This window comes from Microcaecilia unicolor, chromosome 8 (genome assembly GCF_901765095.1).
Source record: "Microcaecilia unicolor chromosome 8, aMicUni1.1, whole genome shotgun sequence".
NCBI classification, from domain to species: domain Eukaryota; kingdom Metazoa; phylum Chordata; class Amphibia; order Gymnophiona; family Siphonopidae; genus Microcaecilia; species Microcaecilia unicolor.
Genome location: NC_044038.1, coordinates 99,063,861 through 99,085,114, shown reverse-complemented (window position 1 = coordinate 99,085,114; position 21,254 = coordinate 99,063,861). Strand labels below are relative to the sequence as shown.

General features: G+C 41.4%; 1 protein-coding gene across 3 annotated transcripts in view; it reads right to left on the bottom strand.

Moving 5' to 3' along the window:
* LOC115476928 (IgGFc-binding protein-like) overlaps positions 1-21,254 on the bottom strand; it is a 920,282-nt gene that overhangs the window by 56,935 nt on the left and 842,093 nt on the right. For all 3 annotated transcript variants that reach the window (XM_030213515.1, XM_030213514.1, XM_030213517.1), the window contains 2 exons: positions 13,826-14,209; positions 6,755-7,035 (listed from right to left, as the gene is read on the bottom strand). In XM_030213515.1, the coding sequence (XP_030069375.1) occupies positions 6,755-7,035; positions 13,826-14,209 (665 nt within the window). The remainder of the gene's footprint in view (positions 1-6,754; positions 7,036-13,825; positions 14,210-21,254) is intronic.

Here is a 21,254-nt window from a genome sequence, read left to right as displayed (position 1 = left end):
TATGAAAATGATTTCTAATGCAGGAGCTCAAGGAAAAGGTTAAGGAGAGATAAAGAATGGAACAAAAATATGAAAAAGGGGGGGGGGGGGGGGGGGGGAAGAATTAAATATCCATGTCATACTGAGCAAAGAGATTGCTTATCTGTTGAAAAGTAAGAGATTCAAAGAGTCAGTATAGCAATTTTGTGTGTATGTAACAAAGAAGCAACGTAAAGTGCTGGCATAGTGATGATGCAATATGGGTAAAAGCACTAAAACAGACAATAGCTTTTGGGGACATTCTATCCCATAAGGGTATATGTATATCAAGAGTTACATGCAATTTGTAATGTAAAACGCTGGCATAGTAGTAATAATGTGAATATGTATGGACAGTATAGAATAAAATAAGAACAGCTTAAGACTATCTTATAAGGACAGCTTAACCCACAGTAAAAATGTGTGTATCAAAAGCAATGTGCTTTTTGTAAACATATATTTGCATGAGTGCTAATGGTAAAACAGTATTTTAAACTTTACATTTAAAAAGATAGTTGATGAGAATAAAAGTGTGTACAGCATGTAAATGTTGCTGTAATGCTAGGAAAAATACACTACACTTCAAAGGGAGTTTTTAAAGAAAGAAAAAGGTGCCAAAAATAAACTCATGTGCATCAGTAAACAATTGGTAAACGGCACAGAAGTTGAAACTGCACAGAGTATTGATGGCACAGAAGTTAAAAATGCACAGAGAGTGGAATGTACTGGATTATATCAAAATGTAATGATAATAAGCACTAGATAAAAATGCTGTAAACTTTAAAAAAATCTATGGATAAAAAATATGGCTGTGTGTATCACATGGGACATTGAAATTATAGAAAAACACAGAAGTTGAACTGTACAGAGAGTTGAATTTACAAGATGTAAAATGTACTGGATCACATCCAAATATAATGACAATAAATGCTAGATACAAACGCTGTAAGCTTTAAAAGCTATATGGATGAAAAATATGGCTGTGTGTATCGCATGGAATGTTGAACAGAAAAAAAACTGTCTACAGGAGAACGATGAACTTGCTGTATGTGAAGAAATAAAAAAAAAATGAATATATTGAACATATGCCTAACATTGTCTAGAAAAGTATATTAAAAAATGACCAAATAAAAAGGTTGAATGTAAAATATTATTTATTTATTTATTTGCATTTGTATCCCACATTTTCCCACCTATTTGCGGGCTCAGTGTGGCTTACAATACATTGTAAATAATGGAAATACAGTTTGTTACATTACGATTATGGTTACATTGTGAATAGTTAAGGAAGACAGAGTTATATCGGTCACCTTTGGGGCGTAGAAACTATAGGATATGACGTTGGGGAATTACTACGGTGATCGAATAATAGCAAGAGAGTGATGGGTAGACAGTTTTTATTTGTGGGTAGATTGTTGAGTGGGAGAGAGTTCGGGGAAGTGGAGTACGTGAGATAATGTCTTGAGGCATTATTATGATGTATATGGGATTTATATCTTTTAATCCTTGCGGTATGTTTTTTCAAAGAGATAGGTCTTTAATCGTTTGCGGAAGTCTGTCACCTCATAGACCGCTCTCAGGCCGCGTGGCAGTGCATTCCAGAGTTGCGTGCTCTTGTAGGTGAAGGTTGATGCGTGTAGTGCTTTATACTTTATGCCTTTGCACTTTGGGAAGTGGAGGTTGAGGAAAGTCCTGGATGATTTTTTGGCATTTCTGGGTGGCAAGTCTACCAAGTCAGACATGTATGCAGGGGCTTCACCGTGAATGATTTTGTGCACTAACGTGCATACTTTAAAGGTGACACGTTCCCTGAGTGGGAGCCAGTGTAGTTTCTCACGTAATGGTGCTGCGCTTTCGTATTTTGGTTTTCCGAAGATGAGTCTGGCTGCTGTATTCTGGGCTGTCTGAAGTTTTCTCATTATTTGTTCTTTGCAGCCTGCGTATAATGAGTTGCAGTAATCCAGATGGCTTAATACGAGTGATTGTACCAGGTTGCAGAAGACAGATCTTGGAAAGAATGGTTTTATTCTTTTCAGCTTCCACATGGAGAAGAACATCTTTTTTGTTGTGTTGTTCACGTGAGTCTCAAGTGTAAGGTGGCGGTCGATTGTGACTCCAAGGATTTTTAAATTTTCAGAAATTGGCAAGTTTAGTTTAGGTGTGTTGATGGCAGTAAATTTTGTTGTGTTGTATTGGGAGGTTAGTATGAGGCATTGAGTTTTTTCTGAGTTCAATTTCAGTCGGAATGCATCTGCCCAGGTGTTCATGATGTGTAGACTTTTGTTGATTTCGTTGGAGATTTCGTTGATGTTTTGTTTAAAAGGAATATATATCGTTACATCATCGGCATATATGTAAGGGTTAAGGATGTGGTTTGATAGAAGCTTTGCTAGTGGGGTCATCAGTAGGTTGAAAATTGTTGGTGAAAGGGGAGATCCTTGCGGTACTCCGCACTCAGGTGTCCATACAGCAGATGTGGTTGAATTTGATGTGACTTGGTATGAGCGTGAGGTTAAGAACCCCTTGAACCAATTTAGGACATTGCCTCCGATGCCGAAATATTCAAGAATGTGTAATAGAATTCCGTGGTCAACCATGTCAAAGGCACTTGACATGTCAAATTGTAGGAGTATATTAGAGCCTGTTGCGATCCATTGCTTAAATTTGGTCAGTAGGGTAGTTAGTACTGTCTCTGTGCTGTGATTCGAACGGAATCCTGATTGGGCGTCATGAAGTATTGAGAACTTGTCGAGATAACTTGTGAGTTGTTTGGTTACCACTCCTTCTGTTATTTTGGTTATTAGTGGTATGGAAGCAACTGGTCTGTAGTTAGTTATTTCACTAGCGTTTTTCTTTGTATCTTTGGGTATTGGGTTGAATAAGATTTTTCCTTTTTCCTTTGGGAGAAGTCCGTTTTGTAGCATGAAATTTAGGTGGTTCGTTAAGTCTAGTATGAATTGTTGAGGAGCTGATTTCATGAGGTTGCTTGGGCAGATGTCTAGTTTGCATTGGGATTTGGCGAATCTATTAAGAGTTTTAAGGATAAGGTCTTCTGACAGTACTTCGAATTCGGTCCAGATCCTGTAGAGAAACAATGTGAAACAACGCCACAAGAGGGTATATGTGTTAAAGAAAAGAAGAATAGTGAAGAAATGAAAAAAATGCTTCTTTTCTTTAATACATATGCACTCTTGTGGCGTTGTTTCATATTCTCTCTCTACTAATATTATACGTTCAATGTTTTCTTTTGGTTATTATTTAAATGTGTAAATCTGAGTCCCACATAAGCAGACTCTGTCCTTGTGTGCTCTCATCTGTAAAATACACGCTGCATGTGTTTACATAATAGTGCATAGGGAAAATTTTGGCATGCATACACATATGTACACATATATATACCATTATTCTAAACATTTATGTAAGAAACCGGCATATAAATGTTAGCACCCACTTTATAGAATTGCCCTATAGTTCTGCACACTATCTGGTTACATAGGAACCGGCTTTGTGGGTGCTTGGCTACCTCCAATATTGAGAGAATTCCGTGTATGTGTCGAGGGAGGGGTTATTTCCATTGGGCTTAGCACTCCCAATAATTCTGAAAAGTTGGCTCCGATGTCTGGTTACATATCATTGCATATCTGATCTGGACCCGGTTAAAGCTAGTTAATCAGATACAAAGGTTGGAATCTCTTCTACTCAATTAACTAGCACTAATTATCAAACCTTATCCCCCTAATTCTCTAAAACATGCATTTAATTGAATAATAAGCCAATTAGCACCAATACTTGGCTTTTTTGGGCATGTTATCTGCACCCAAATTTTACGCACATCTCGGAAAAGGGAGCACAGAAATTGGAGGGGCATGGGTGCGGGGTTCCGGTTATGTATGGAATTATAGAATAAGGGGTCTCCATGCATAAATTTAGGCATTTACACCACATTTTCATTGGTGCAAATGGATGTGCTTAAATTTATGTGTAACCCCCGTACTATTCTATAAAAAAAAACATACCTCTTAACTGAGGTTTTTTGTGCTGAATTTTAAGATGCCATTTATTGAATTTCCCCCTATATACAGTGCAATCCGCTTAAGTGCAAGGGTCTGGGACCAAAGAAATGCATGCAGTTAACCAGAGCGTGCACTTAACCGTTGTGACCCAAAGAAGCTTGACATCTGATAAACATATGTACAGTACTGTTTATTATTATACGTACAGTTTACAGTCTCAGTTAACTGACATTAGGCTGGCTTCAAGTAATCAGTTATAGTCCTCTGTACACTCTTGAGTCTGTGAGTTCCATAGACTACGTCTGCCAGACAGTAACAGCTGTCATAGCACTGATATCCAGAGGCCTCCAGATAGGCCCGTACGGTATTGAGACTCTCCAGCGCTCTTGCAAAAGTGACAGGAGGAGGTTGTTGAATTTCATCAGCATGTGCCTCGCTGCTCATTTCTTCATCTGTTCCATCATCAGCCGTTGTTGCCTGCATGTAGGAGCATATCTCAACATCAGTGTTGTCTTCAGCTGTTTATAGATCGTAATCAACAGCTATGTAGCGATGGAACTCCTTTTCAGTAAAACCAGCTGGGATGTCAATAACCTCTTCATCTGACACGTTTGCAACAGCTGCACCTGTTTCATCCCTCTCCACATCCTTAACAAAGCTTGCCTGCTTGTAGCAGTTCACAATGGTTGCCTGTGTAACATGATTCCAGGCTTCTTTCTGCATATGTAGGGAATCCAACAGTGATAGATTATGAGCCAGTTCAACAGCATGTTTATCCTTCCCAGTCTGGTCAACCATAACACTCATCTGATGACGTAGCACAAGAGCCCGATAATGTTGTTTGAAATTGGCTATTATGCCCTGATCCAGAGGTTGGATCAGAGAGGTAGTGTTTGGTGGCAGGAAGACCACCTTGACGTTAGATAGCCTGACATCATCACTGTGTGCAGCACAGTTATCACAAAGCAGCAAAATCTGACGCTTTTCTGTCCGCATTCTAATGTTTAACTTCTTTAGCCACTGCTTCCAAATTTCCCCAGTCATCCTCGAATTTGCATTAGCCTCATATGACACAGGGTCGCTTAACTTTCTTGAAGCAACGGGGCTGTTTGCTCTTTCCAACTTCTCACTCCCAACCATATTGCAGCAAAGGAGGATTGTCAGTCGGTCCTTCGATGTTTTACCTCCAGTAGTTTCGGCATGTTTGAATACAAGTGTTCCATCAGGAATCGCTCACCAGTAGAGACCATTTTCGTCAGCATTGAAAATGTCACGAGGTGCAAACTCGTTCAAGATGGTAGGAAGAACTGAAAGAACCCAATTTTCAGCACCAAAGTCATCAGCGTCTTGTTTCTCACCATGCTGTTTCTTGAATTTTATGCTGTTCCTTTCCTTCCATCTTTCCAACCATTCAACAGTGGCTTTGAATTCAGTCAGTCCAAGACTTTCTGCTACCTGGTTAACTTTCTCCATAAGCAGTGGACCACTGACAGGAAACTGTCTGCTCCTGACTCGAGAAAACCACCGAAGAAGAGCATCTTCTACCTCTTCAGCTTTTCCCGCACATTTTCGTTTCCATTGTGGATTTGTATTGTTTTGCCAGTCTTCCAGAAGCTGGTCTTTCTGCTTCAAGACACGTGAAATTTGACTGGGATTGACACCATATTCTTTAGCAATAGATGCTTGACTTTGTTTGTTTTCTAATTTTTTAAGAACTTCTATTCGTTCAGCCAGTGTTAAAGTCTTACAGTTCCGCCACCGCCACCGCGACGATGGCCCTGGTGCATGCTCCAACAACATTCTTTCCCTTAATCTGCCTGGGGCAGTTAAAGAGGCGGTAAATTTGAAATCTCGGTTGTCATGCGCCAATCGGCTTCCATATTCCATGCACGCGCTTATGCGGAGTCTTTCCTGCAGAGGAGCAGTCTTGAACCATGCATATAAGCAAATCTCGCACTTATCAGTGGTGCGCTAAAACGAAGTTTGTCCCCATAGAAATTGATGCTGCCAAAAACGGGACCGAAGCACGACATGCAGTTAAACAGAGCATGCTCTTATCTGACATACACTTAAATGGAGTGCACTGTATATATATAAAGAATATTATAGACATATATAAGTGCAACCAATTAAGAAGTGAATTCCCAAAAGACATATTTTCACATTTGAAACTTCATACACAATACAGTGGGGATTGGGGGGGGGGGGCTTTAGAGGAGGAGAAAATCCAATGTGGGATTTTTTTCAAAATATATCTATATTCCCATTGTAAAAAAGAAATACATGTAGAATTGTTTGTCTATCCATACCCAAACCACACCCAAGACACAGCCCTTTTGAATCTGGACATCCCTTGCCATTTACATATATAAATAGTGGTATACTGAGATCACCATAAACGTGTGTATGCAATCAACATGTGTAAATGCTGCTATTTATACACTTGGATGGTATGTGTGGCTTCTAAAATGACCTGCAATATGTGATATTTCCTGCTTTTGAAGTAAAGACTCTCTGTGAAATCCCCACACACATCTATCAGATATCTCTGTATCATGTCTGTTTGTCTAGATTATGAAATCAAAGTGTCAAGCTGTCAGACCTAGGTACGATGCTATCATGATGAGCCCTGCCCTCTGTTTTCAGATCTCTGATCCCTGCCTGGATTAAATTCCGCATCTTTTACAGAAAAGGGGAGCAGGAAGGCTAGCAAGAATCCTTACCATGCAGTGAAATCTGTGGCTGTCCAAGACACAATCATTTCAGATATGCTGGTAGTTCTTTGTCCACCTCGGAGTGTCAGGTCATCAGAAAGCTGTCCATTGTAGTTTCCACAAGCAGCACACAAGCGACTGGCCATCGATTCAGTGACTCTCACATTCACTCCAGAAATATCAATCTCTATAGTCAACTGTGGTAGACGGATGGCAAACTTGCTGTCTATCACTTCAAGGGAAACATTGTATGACAGTTGTGCAGGTATTTTCACCTGGCGCCCATTCACCTTGTAAAAAAAAGAAAAAGGGATCCAAAATATTGATTGCATTTTCTGAAGGACTCAAAAGAAATGCTTGAATAACTGGCTGAACTCTGTTTTTTTCTTATATCACACAATTTCTAAGTTCAAACAGGCTCTTGAAGTAAAACAATGAATATGAAGTAAGATCATGAGTGGCAAAGATGTAATGTAATTGATCACTTGAGTATTTATTTTGCTCATGGTTGGATATAGGCACATTTTCAGCCAGCTGCTGAACACACATATCTATACATATAACTTTATGCATATTTTCAGCCAGGCTATGCATTTAGCTCTGAATGTTGGATTATTTAAGCTTCTGTAGAAGTTAGTCCAAAACGTGGCTGCTTATGTCCTTGCACCTGTATCCTGTTTTTCACATTTCCCCAATTTTGCAAGTTTTACACTAGTGACCTATTGGTTTTTGAATCAGGTTTAAAGTCCTAATGCTGATTTATAAAGATATGTTGCAAAGTGCCAATTATATGTTGACCTTCCTAAAATTTCTTTTTTTTTGCTCGATAATTCTTTAGAATTTTCAGTACAAAGGAAACAAAACGATATTTGAACAATGTAAACAAGTTTATTCCTACATATCCCAGATTTCCAGCAGCTATTATAAAACTCCCAACAAATAGCTTTCCTATTCCCCCACTCATTCACCATGAAAAATACAATTATCAAGAGAAAAGTAACCATCCCCACCCATGAAATAGGAAAAGAACCACTGTGCAATGACTCAGTTCTCTGCTGCTGACCTTTAAAAATAATACTCAGCACAATGCCTTTAGCCATTCTATCCCCTTCCCAACCTCTCTCCCCCTTCCCCTGCCCCCACCCCAATAGAGTCCTAGATGTAACTCCCATACAATCATAAACAAACCAACCATTCTTAGTAAACAATTCTTAATCCAAACAAACCTTTTCCCACCTTTTCATTTAGTTTTGTTTTTGTTCCCTTGCAGGCTTATTTTCGAAAGAGAAGGACGCCCATCTTTCGACATAAAATCGGAAGATGGGCGTCATCACAGGGTCGCCCAAATCGGTATAATCGAAAGCTGATTTTGGGCGTCCCCAACTGCTTTCTGTCGTGGGGATGACCAAAGTTCCCGTGGGCATGCCGGAGGCGTAGCGAAGGTGGGACTGGGGCATGCATAACACATGGGTGTCCTCGACCCATAATCTAAAAAAGAAGAGCGTCCCTGACGAGCACTTGGATGACTTTACTTGGTCCTTTTTTTGTTATGACCAAGCCACGAAAAGGTGCCCGAACTGACCAGATGACCTCCCCTTACTCCCCCAGTGGTCACTAACCCCCTCCCACCCTCAACAAAAATTCTTTAAAAATATTTTTTGCCAGCCTGAAATGTCATACTCAGGTCCATCGCAGCAGTTTGCAGGTCCCTGGAGCAGTTTTAGTGGGTGCAATGCACTTCAGAAAGGCGGGCCCAGGCCCATCCCCCCCCCCACCTGTTACACTTTTGGTGGTAAGTGTGAGCCCTTCAAAACCCACTGTACCCACATCTAGGTGCCCCCCTTCACCCATAATGGCTATGGTAGTGGTGTACAGTTGTGGGTAGTGGGTTTTGGAGGAGTTTTGAGGGGCTCAGCATACATGGTAAGGGAGGTATGCACCTGGGAGCAATTTGTGAAGTCCACTGCAATGTTCCCTAGGGTGCCCGGTTGGTGTCTTAGCATGTCAGGGAGATCAGTGCACTACGAATGCTGGCTCCTCCCATGACCAAAGGGCTTGCATTTGGTTGTTTCTTAGATGGGTGTTTTCAGTTTCCATTATCGCCGAAAATCAGAAATGACCAAGTCTAAGGACAACCATCTCTAAGGTCGACCTAAATTTCCAGATTTGGACATCCACGACCGTATTATCGAAACGAAAGATGGACATCCATCTTGTTTCGATAATACAGGTTTCCCCGCTCCTTCACAGGGATGTCCTGTGAGGACATTCTCAGAAAAACTTGGGCATCCTTTTCGATTATGCCCCTCTTGGTTCCCTAATTACTTAATCATATAATTGCAGTTCCTTACTTACCCCTCTCCCGCCAAAACCTTGCACCCAGGAGCATCCACTGCTTTCTAGTGCCCAACTATAGCTATTTTAGCTGCTAGTACCAGCAAAGGAACCGGACTATTTTCATATACTTCCTACCCATCCCTCTATCCCATCCTCCCTTTCATTCCGTATTTGCAATACAACTTCCACAGCAACCCATTCTTTCTCTTCCTCTCTCCAACACCAACTACTCCTGGTAGAGCTTCAAAACACCTGATCCCTTGAAATTTCACTCAAATATACATCTTTAACACTCTCAGAGTTCTCAGCTCAGATGGCATAGTCCCCTTTGTAAAAACAGGAAAAAGAAAAACAAATGACTAAAAACAAGTCCTTTGCCACCAGAAAGGTCAGGTGCTCCTTGTCCTCCAGTGTCCTTCTGTAGCAAGTTGTCTCCATCATTCGAGTCCGATCAATGGCGACAGGGTGTTGTCGATCTTGAGGAATTGCTTCAATCTCAATCTCCAGAAAAATGGAGTTTTTACACTGGTTGTTGTGGACCACTGCAATAGTCAATGAACTCACACGCCTGGAGATTCAAACCTGAGAAACTGTTTTAATTGACTGCACCAGCAAAGTGGAGCTCCACCCATCTAAAGAGGTTCCTGATGTTTTTTTGGTGTAATCCAAGGATTTAATAAAGCTTTCCACCTCTGGTATAGAGTTTTAAAAAAACACAACATTTTCCTTCCATAAATACCACCAATTTGGAAGATACCAGAGGCCCTCTTGCATCCTCCTTGCTTGCAAATCCTACAGTTCTCACATATACTGCTTTTCCGTTTTCTAGCCAAGCATAAAATATGCTCAGCATCAGTGTAACGGAGCAGCTTAATGATTATGGGCCATGTAGGCACTCTCTTATCAGACTTGGGATGAAGTTCACGGTGTGCTCTAATTAATAAGAAGGCTGCGCCATTAATCTGAGAAAGCAAACTTCCAAAAAATTGCACACATAGGTCACAATTTCAGATCCCTCAGTACCCCTGGAATGTTCCATATTCTTAAATTGGAGTGTCTGCTCCTTTTCTCCTAATCCTCAAGTTTTTCAGCTAGCCATTCCAATCTTTTATGTAACATGACAGTTTTCTCCCAATCTTCCTCACATTCTGTCTCCATGTCATGCAAAGGTCCATCTATTTTCTCCAATCTCTTTTGAAATAATTGCATTTTCTCCTCAAATTTTACCACCATTATCTTAGTGATCTCCATTTTTGCAGCTCACAACTCCGCCAGTACTCTCACCATGAGGTTCGCTGTGTCTCCTCCTGATTCGCCTGGGTCCACAGCAACTGCTTGCTTGCTGCTACTTCCAATTCCATTACGGTCTCTGCTACCTCCTGGCTTTGCGGCATAAAATGTTTTAGTAGAGGTGACAGGGATTATTTTAAGAATTCGTGACATGTTGATGACTCAATAGGACTCACCACCCATAGCAGCTCCTGAGTTCACACAAGTCATATTCAGAACTCAAGGGTTTGCTCTCCTTGAGGGGAGATTTACAAGGGAGAACACAGAGTGCAGTTACTCGCATCTGCCTTGCATGGCTGCCCACCAGTCATCGCCCCCCCCCCCCCCCAACTCCTAAAAATTTCTAAGGTGCTTTGAGATCAGAGAATATAAAGTGAATTTCTACTGCAGCTATTCCTTTGTGCCTTTTCTGTTGCAGGTCCTGAAGAGTGGAACAAGCTACTTCTTGCACCAATTTGTTTGGGTATGCTTGAAAGACTTCATCTTAGGCTTCAGCAGAATGCAGAGTAATGGGCTTTAGTGCAGCATATAGTTTGTTTTCCTTGAGTGTGTTTAACTGTTATTTTGTTTACTTTATGTGATTATTCTGTCTTAATTGTGGATGTTAGTTTAAGTTGAATATAAATGTGCAAATTAATAAATAAATGATGCGGGGGGGACGATCCAAGATGGCCGCATCTTACTAAGTTCCTGCGATTCTCACCTCCGATATACAATGCCGAAGCACAGAGGGAAGATAGCGGCTAGAGCCTCGCCGTTGACTCCTTCCTTACCTGGATCTATTGAGAGATTCTTGAGACCGCAGAGGGTTAATTTGGATAGCGGAATGCTGCCAGAAGGGAGCGTCGGCGTTCTGGGAGAATCGACTTCCCCTGGCTTTGAGACCACGCTGAGCCCCGCTATGCGCACCCCACCTCCTCAGCCGGTTGGAGCGAGCTCCTTTCTCGATGACTCGACGGGGTCTCCCCGCGAGGGTATTATTGACCCGGAAGAACGCCGAGTTGAAGGTTCGTTTCTAACAGAGAGAGGAATGGAGGGCCTTGAGCCTGTGAGACCGCCACGAACTGAGGAGGCAGGAACCGAGGGTCAGGATAAGCCACCTGTGAAGTCTTCTGAAAGGTTTGCGATTCCAGTTGAGTTAGTAGTCAAGCCAAAAGAGGTTACACTTGACGCTTTATGGGATTTGGTTTCTAATCTGGGACAGACTTTTTTGAAGCAAATTAATGAGACTGTACCTAAAGTAAATTTATTGGAAACTGCTATACAAGAGATAGAGGAAAAGACTAAACTTATTGAAGATAAAGGAGAGAAATTGGAACAAAGAGTTATGAAACTGGAATCAGTACAAATGTTGATGACAAATGATTTAACAAATCTTAGGAGAAAAACTGAAATGTTTGACAATTATACCAAAAATCATAATCTAAGATTTGTTAACTTTCCTAGGATTATGACTATTACTCCTCTTGACATGTTAAAACGATATATGCGAGAAATCCTGAATATACCAGAACATAATTTGCCCCCATTTACCTTAGCATATTATATACCAGGAAAGGAACCAAATCAAAATTTGGAAAACCCATTAGATGTATCCCGTTTGCTTGAGACTTCTGACACTGAATTAGCAGTGGCGGCGACTTTGGTCGCAACCACTGCATTATTACCCGATAAAAATTGGATCTTTCGTCTATTTTTCCGAAATAAAGATAAACCCTTTTTGGGTTTTAAAGTATTATTATTTCCTGATGTCTCCAAGGAGACAAGTAGACGAAGGAAACAATTTTTGCTCCTTAAGTCTGAAGTACTGCGCTTGGGGGGCACCTTTTTTTTTAAGATACCCCTGCAAGTGCATAATAAGACTTGTTGAGAAGAAATATGTCTTTACAGAACCTTCACATCTGACAGCCCTGATAGCATCGTTGACTAGGGATAAGCGTTAAATTATAATTATATTAACTCCACTTAGTAAGAATAATGTGATTCCTTAGTTATATATTTTTCTTTTTGTATTTTTACATGATTTACTCCCTGAATTCCTAAATCTTGGATCCTAAATTATGGACTTGAGTATCATTGCCTATTTAAAAGAAAAATGTATTTTCATTTTCTGTAATATGATTATCCTTATTTTTATGATGCTTTTCCATCAAGATGTTTTCTTGTATAATATGTTTAAATTGAATAAAGAATTAAAATTAAAAAAAAATAATAATAAATAAAATAAATAAATAAATAAATGATGCTATTGATCATTTTTCACTGTTAATGGATGTATGCATTGCTGTATAATGGTGATGTCTGAGGTAATTATTTTCTCATGGCGCTCCTCGTCCAACCCCCAACCCCCACCCTCACTATCCATTCATGTCATTCAGCTTCCTCTACAGGATACTATGAAGATTTTAGGGATCATACTTGACAAGGATCTCATCTTCACTATTCATATTTCTAACATTGTCAACAAATACTTCTTTATAGTAAACAAATACACTCTATTTGTCCAACTTTAGACCTCTCATCCATATGAACTTTGATTCTTGCCCTAGTTATCTCCAGACTCAATTACTGCAGTTCACTATACCAAGGATTAAACAGTGTTCAGCTATGTAGGCTTTAAATGATTAAAAAAATAAATAAATATATATATATATATATATATATATACTTCAAGCAAAACAGAACATGCCCCCCCCCCCAAGCTCAGTACTGGCTCTTTGTATGTTACCGGGTACTGTTTAAGATATGGACTATTGCCCACAAGGTTTTCTATGTCAGTCTCTCTCTCTTTCTTTTGAGCTTGCTCATCCCATACACCCCAATTAGATCTCTGTTCCTCTCAATAAAATCTTACAATCCTATGGAATAGTTTACCTTTAGACATCAGAATTGAAACTTCTTTCAAAAAGTTCAAAACCGCCATATTTCTACAAAACCTATAACTTTGACCATGCCTTTCTCCCTTGATTAGATCAGATCCCCCCACCACCCCTTTCTCTCACATTATCTGGTCTTTCTTTCCTGTTTTCATCATTGCCACATCTCCATCTTTATTCTGGAATCATCTGCATCTTTACTCTGTAATATCACCCACCCCTTGTCTTGCCTGCTCATACTCAGTTGTAGCTTGGATCAATCTTTCTTATCTCCCTCTTGATTATTGTAGGACAATGTTTTAAGCATTATAACACATAGCTTCGCTCCCTTTGTGCTATCTTCTCCCTTACATTTCTTAACCTAATCATCTTGTCTTGATTGTGATCGTCCCTTGAATTTTTGATTTGACCTTTTGTAAACCACTTACGACTTCTTTTGAATTATTATTAGTGGTATATCAAATATGAACTATGTACTATAAGTATTCAGGTACTATATGTCCCTGCCTCAAAGAGTTTGCAATCTAACTAGGTACCTGAGGCAATGGAAGATAAAGTGACTTGTTGGACATCTTACCCATGTTTCATTCTTATTCACAGCAATGAATATGCCACGGAAGAACACGAAAGTGAGGATCTTCATTGACTTTGTGTTTGAATCACAGCTCTGGAGTTCCACCACGATTCGGAACCAGTCCTCAGAATCCACATCACAGAGGGAGACTAACTCGTAGGCTCTACTGGCAGGCATTTTCCCATACAACCCATCAAAGGAGGTAAAGTCCATCTGTGATGTCAAGGTACAACGTCCTTCCTTCTTGAAACAACCATATACTCCATCTCTGATCATGCAGGTCTCGTGAATACCACATGTGTTGTTCATGCAGGTCACATGGCCCAATCCATCAAAACTGCAGCTGCATTTTTTCTCACAGTTGGCTGAGATGATTTCCTCATTTTCCTGTGTATGTACAAAAACAGATACTTGGATCAAACCACAGTATTTTTTAAATAATTTTTCTAATAAGATGTATTTTTCTATATATGTTTTGGGTTTGTCTTTCTGTCACTTTTTGGATGCCTGCCTCTACCATCTGCCCTAAATAGGAATCCATCATATATTGCCACCCCTCCCCTCTTTATTTATTCCCATTCATCTTTTATTAAGGAGTCAACATACCCATCTCTCTTATCTCTTTATTTTCCCTTTTTGGTCTCATACAGAGCCATCATGCATAACCTTTTCCTGTTAATCCCTCCCATTTAGTTCTCTTCAATAATTCGGCAGACACGAGCTTTTACTTTTACCATTCAGCTTGCACAGGGAGCATCAGGCTCTCATTCTTCAGATGTCAGCTACATTTATTCCTACTATTACTATTAATATTACTATAATGGATTACTATTACTACTACTGCTCCCATTTTCATTTCTGGAGTGTTATGTAGCACAGTCCAGATACATGTAAGAGATAATTGCTAGGGGTATGCAGGTCAAACATTATTACTTTGTTTAGATTCCTGTGTCATCTACAGGATATTTCATTTTATTTGGAGCTTTAAATATTTTTCTCCTTTCAAGGTCAATATCATCAATAGAGTCTGCTACTGATGACACAGGAGAAAAAAAACAAAAGGTCTTTTCAAATGAATGCACATGCCTAATAATTTCTGCTCTATTGAGCTTATGTTTTACTAAAGAAAAATAGACAAATAAGATTCATATTAAATAAAACAGTTAAAAACAAAGGTATAATCAGGGAAAACTAAGGTATAAGATTTAAAAGCAGCCTCAAAAGGTGAGTTTTTAGCTGGAATTTAATTGTCACGTTCTGAAGCTGGCAGTGTGGACAAAAACCTTGAAGCATTCGTGCTCCTGTATCTATCTCTGGACATGATGACGTCTCGCACCTCCGGTTGCGTCAGCTACGACTGTGCCCAATCACAGCACAGCAGTGCAAGTCAACGTCACAGACAACGTATTAAAAAAAAAGAAACCGCCAACGCCAATGGCGCAAAAATAAAACTTCACAAGAAGAAAGAAAAAGGGCATCAGAACTTGCGGTGACAACAGGTTAATCCCCACACCCACGCAAAAACCACCTAACCCCCACACGCATAACTCCCTCTCTACTACAAACACTGCACTCCAAATCCTCCCTCCCTCTCTTCTACGACGTAGGAACACCGCACTCCACCTCCTCCCCGAGCGACTACTTCCCGAGTCCCCATACAAGATCCAGGCAAATACAAGATCAAGGCACCCTCCCACCGAAACCGTCATAAAAAAAAAACAGTCTCTGCCCTTTTCTCTCTATCTGAGCTCTCATCACGCTCTTGCTAAAACAGAACAGCAGAGAGAAAAGGGCAGAGAAAACACGTTTACCACCAAACATGCAGCATACCATAACTCCATTCCACTACATATGCTAACCCCCAATAAAAAAACAAAACCACAGCAGACAGAAAAGGGCTGAATCAGCACACTTGGCACCACCAATGCTGCACACTGTAAATCCACTCCACCACACACAATAACCCACACTGACAAAACACCCTCAAAGTCACACACCACTTCATCCAACTTTGCAAGCAAGGGACATTCACCGACCCCCCCCCCCCCACACACACACACACACACACAAAAAAAAATACAATACGGGCAAAACCCAATCCCCCTACCCCTCAAAAAATCAAAACAACCCTCCAAGCCCCCTTCATACAACCTATCAATTCAACAAAAAAACAAAAAAAACTGACATTGTGAGATACAAACAAAATATCAAACAACCACTGACACATCCACCAACAAACACCCAGTGCGTACAAAACTCTCAGCTACACACACTCACACTATCACACAAACAATGTCTTACACTTTCTCACACACAGACACACAACCAACGCACCCCTCAACAACAAAACAAAACAAAAAAAACACTCATACACACACACTCACTCTCACCCTAAATATATAACTAGCCTTCTCCCCCTCTTACACCAAAGCCCTCTCCTCTCAACAACCCACCCACTCTTTCCATTCTGAGACACACACACACAACATAACAAAAACAAAAACAACAACACTCCCAGTCTACTCCGCCATCTCTCAATTTCACACACACACAAACACTCTCTGTAAAACATACACAGACACACTCTCTGTGTCACAAACACACAGAAGCAGATACCACAACAGCAGCCCCATCCACAACATATGTCCCCAACCCCCAGGCCAACAAAAAACACAAGAGAAATGCAACTGAAAAAACCCCCACACACATCCAGACTGCACCCCACCCACAACATTAGTACAGCATACATGTCCTCACTAACTCTTTCACTTCCCCCCCCCCCAAAATATATCTTTCAGAAACATCTCTGTATCTCTAAATAACAAACAGTACCGCCCCACACAACCCCCCCACACCCAAACCCTTAATAAAAAATATACACAAAACAGATGCACAACATGAACAGATGGACACTCACTCTCTCTCCCACCACACACTTGCATTTCTCCACCCCCACCCACTACTTCCCCACCCCCCCCCAAACGACAGATTGACAAAAACACAAGATCACACAAACACAGAAACTCACAAACAATCTACCACTCAACACAACCCTCTCACACTTTCAAACTATCACTGTGACACATGAGCCACACACTCTGTGACACACACACACTGATGACAACTAAACCAACACCACAAAACAACCCACAGTACAACAAAACAAAAAATAACAAATGAAATGCCACATAACACAAAAAAGTCAAATATTCATTACCAACACAACACAATTATAAAATAAACCACTTTCAACACAATCATTGCAGAAATCAAATACCTTGCTAGCGCCCATTTCATTCGTCTCAGAAACGGGCTTTTTTAATAGTATTCTATAAGTTACGCATGAAAGTGTACAACCTCCCCACCCCCCCACCCCCGCTCCATCCAGGCTCTGCTTATGTGTGTGCCTACCTGTAATAGTACTCAATATAAGATATGTGCCTACTTACAGAATGGCACTTAGTTAAATTTTTGGTATTTACACATGCATATATACACTGGTATTAAGAGTAGCCTAATGGTTAGTGTGGTGGCCTGAGAACCAGGGAAAATGGGTTGGATTCCTGCTACAGCTCCTTGTGACTCTGAGCAAGTTACAAAAACCCTCCATTGCCCCAGGTACAAAAATACTACCTGTATATAATATGTAAACCGCCTTGACTGTAATCACAGAAATCCATAAGTGTGTTTTAACTATTTGTTATTTTGTTCATTTTTATGCGATTATTCTGTCTTAATTTTGGATGTTAGTTTAGGTGGAATATAAATGTGCAAATATCAAGGCCCATCCTATTTATGCACATATATGGCATGTAAATTTTCATCCAAAGAAAAAAGCACAGCTGGGCCTTCAAAACTAAAACAACAGAAGTCCTTTATTTCTGAAAGATCTGACACATAGTAACATAGTAAATGACGGCAGAAAAAGACCTGCATGGTCCATCCAGTCTGCCCTACAAGATAAACTCATATGTGCTACTTTTTGTGTATACCTTACCTTGATTTGTACCTGTCCTTTTCAGGGCACAGACCGTGTAAGTCTGCCCAGCACTATCCCCGCCTCCCAACCACCAGCCACGCCTCCCATCACCGGCTCTGGCACAGACCGTATAAATCTGCCCAGCACTATCCCCGCCTCCTGCCACCGGCTCTACCACCCAATCTCAGCTAAGCTCCTTAGGATCCATTCCTTCTGAACAGGATTCCTTTATGTTTCAGCATAAAAATGCCTGCCTAAGGGATCCAAATTGAATTAAAAAGAAAAAAAAAGGAGCACTGTCAGAACAGGCTCCTTGTTGTGTATATGTCTCCCAAAGTGGGTGTTTTACTATGTATATTGTAATCCCCCAGGAGTATTCTCATGTGCTGAAGACCCTCTTGTGGTTCCTGCCCAGCATCACAGGCCCTCAGCCAGGGTTCACTAGTGCTTTGCTTCTAAGAAAGGCTCAGAGGCAAGTCTTTGCTATGGCAGCCTGTAATCCTAGTCTCAATGTTGGGGTTCCTCTTTCACTCAGGGTGACTGTTCCTCATTTATGATCCCTTCTTTGAATCCTTCTCTGATGTATCCTTGGGTAACAGATCACCTTTCTGATACACATGATGTGCTCCTTGACACCTCCCTTGGGAATATAATCCTGGTTTCTCAGCTTTCACAAATATGCAAATTAGATACACCAGATGCAAATCCACTTTATTAGCACCCTGCTCCAGTTTTGTGGGGAACAACTTCTTTCCAGATTAACATTCAACTTGTTTCTTCTCCACTGAGCCCACTTATTTGGGAGACCTGGGTCTCAGTTTAAAACAGCCTCCTCCCCTGGATAGGACTTTCATCACTCACTTTAACATTACAGTTCTGTCCTCTACCCCACGGCTGTTAGTCAACTTCAAATGATACTCAGTTCCATTACTACCATATCCATAGCCAGGTACGTACTTTCTGGGTTTTAGAGGGAACCTTGTCTCTCAGCTTCCAAGGGGTCTCCTCCAGCAGGTCTCTCCCTTCACTTTCTTCTCCAGGCTCCATCCATTCCCGGTCCCCCCCCCCCCCCCCCCCCTCAGTTCCTCTCCCCCTTTCTTTTCTTGGAGGATGCTCTTATAGGGTGGCTAATAATCCTCCCCACCTCTTTAGACCCCACCCCCTGGTTCTAGAAAGGTCCAGGACCAGAACTCTCTCCACCTTTCTATCTCCTATTATGAGAGTTCTCCCTGGTGGCCTCTTCAGGGAAGGGCAGGTCCTATACCATGAGCACCCCCTAGCTGTCCCTTCAGGTCATTACATGGACATACCCCTTTTGGCTCCCTCTAGTGACCAGATCAGGGCATTTTCCAGACTTTTCCCTGGGACAGCGCCCTCTGACAGGCTCCTCAGGCCAGGGCAGTCCTGTGTTTATCACAATATGTACAAGTTTGCATTCATATCCACTTTGGGAGACATATACATAACAAGGAGCCTGTTCTGACAGTGTTCCTTTTTTATGCTTTGGATCCCTGAGGCAGGCGTTTTTACGCCAAAACACGACCCGTATCAGGTCTTTCAGAAATAAAGGACTCCTGTTGTCTCAGTCTTGAAGGCCCAGCTGTGCTTTTTTCTTTGGCTGTTTGTATTTGTGTACTGTATTACCCTCTCTCTTCCCACTCTATGTAAATTATCAAAACAACCCCCATGGTACTTCAAGATGGAAAGCATGGACTCTGGCATTGGTGATGCAAGAGACACAGACAATAGCAGCTTGGAAAATGAACAGAGTTTAGAAGGATAACATGTAGGGGGAAATAGGAGAGGACAGGTAATGAGAAACCAGAGTGAAAGAATTTTTCTTATCTGTATTGCTTGTCAAGTGTAATAACTTGTTGAATTGAAGAAAATGAATAAAAAAAAAAAAAGAGAAACCAGAGTGAATACATTCGTAGATAAGTAGGTGAAAGTTGAACTGCATGTGGACGTGAATGGATAGCTAAGGGAAAATTAGGTTCTTACCTTGGTAATTTTCTTTCCTTTAGTCATAGCAGATGAAGCCATTACGTATGGGTTGTGTCCATCAACCAGCACGGGGAGATAGAGAGCACTCAACTTTTCACAGTGCCTCATGGCCAGCCAGCTCCAATGCCTCTTCAGTATTTGAAGCTTCCAAAGCAGTATGGCAAACCGCAATGGGAATAACACGAACTTTCCTCACAGCGAATGATGGCACCTTAACAAGGGCATGAACTCAAAAGGAGGGAATGAACACATCCTCCTGGAGGGAATAAACTCGTCCTCCTTATTGTATAACTGGAGGGGATACACGCAACCTCCTGGAGGGAATAAACTCATCCTCCAAAACATAAACTGGAGGGAATGGACTCATCCTCCTATAAGTGAACATGAATCCTGAAGACTGTTTTCCAACTTTCTCCCAAGGAAGGAACTTCAGGAAACAACAACAGAACCTGAAACAGATTCACAGCATACAGACAATCATACAGGGAGGGCTCATGGCTTCATCTGCTATGACTAAAGGAAAGAAAATTACCAAGGTAAGAACCTAATTTTCCCTTCCTTGTCATCAAGCAGATGAAGCCATTACCTATGGGATGTAACAAAGCAATCCCTATATAGGGTGGGAACCGGTCACACCACGCGCTAGCACTTGTGCTCCAAAACGCGCATCCCTCCTAGCAGCCACATCCAGCCTGTAATGTCGGGCAAAAGAGAGCTTAGAAGCCCATGCTGCTGCACTGCATATCTCTTGACGAAAGAGTGCTCCAGTTTCAGCCCAAGAGGAAAATATCGCTCTGGTAGAATGCGCCTTAAAGGCTACAGGCGGAGACTGGCCGGCAAGCAGATAAGCTGAAAAGATAGTTTCTTTGAGCCAGCGGGCAATAGTGGCTTTAGACACTGGAGACCCTCTGTGAGGACCTGATAGCAAAACAAACAGATGATCATAGATCCTGAAAGAGATAGTAACTTGCAGATACTGCAGTAGAGTCCTGCACACATCCAACAGGTGCAACTGCCCAAAAGATTCTGGAAACTCCTCCTTATCAAAGGAGGGCAAGAAAATAGGCTGGTTTAGGTGAAACGCTGAAACCACCTTAGGCACGAAGAAGGCACGGTCTGAACCGTGACCCCGGACTCTGACAATTGCAGAAATGGGTCTCTACAGGACAGCGCCTGGAGCTCTGACACCCGTCTCGCCGAAGTAATGGCCACAAGAAAAACAGCCTTTAGTGTCAAATCTTTCTCTGATGCTCGCTGAAGCGGCTCAAAAGGAGAAGCCTGCAGGGCCTTCAAAACTAGCCCCAGGTTTCAAGCTGGACAGGGTGCTTGCACGGAAGGCCGGAGCCGAAGCACCCCACTAACAAACCATGCCACATCTGGATGAGCAGCTAAAGACACGCCTTCAACCTTACCACGAAGGGAGGCCAACGCTGCCACTTACACCCGCAG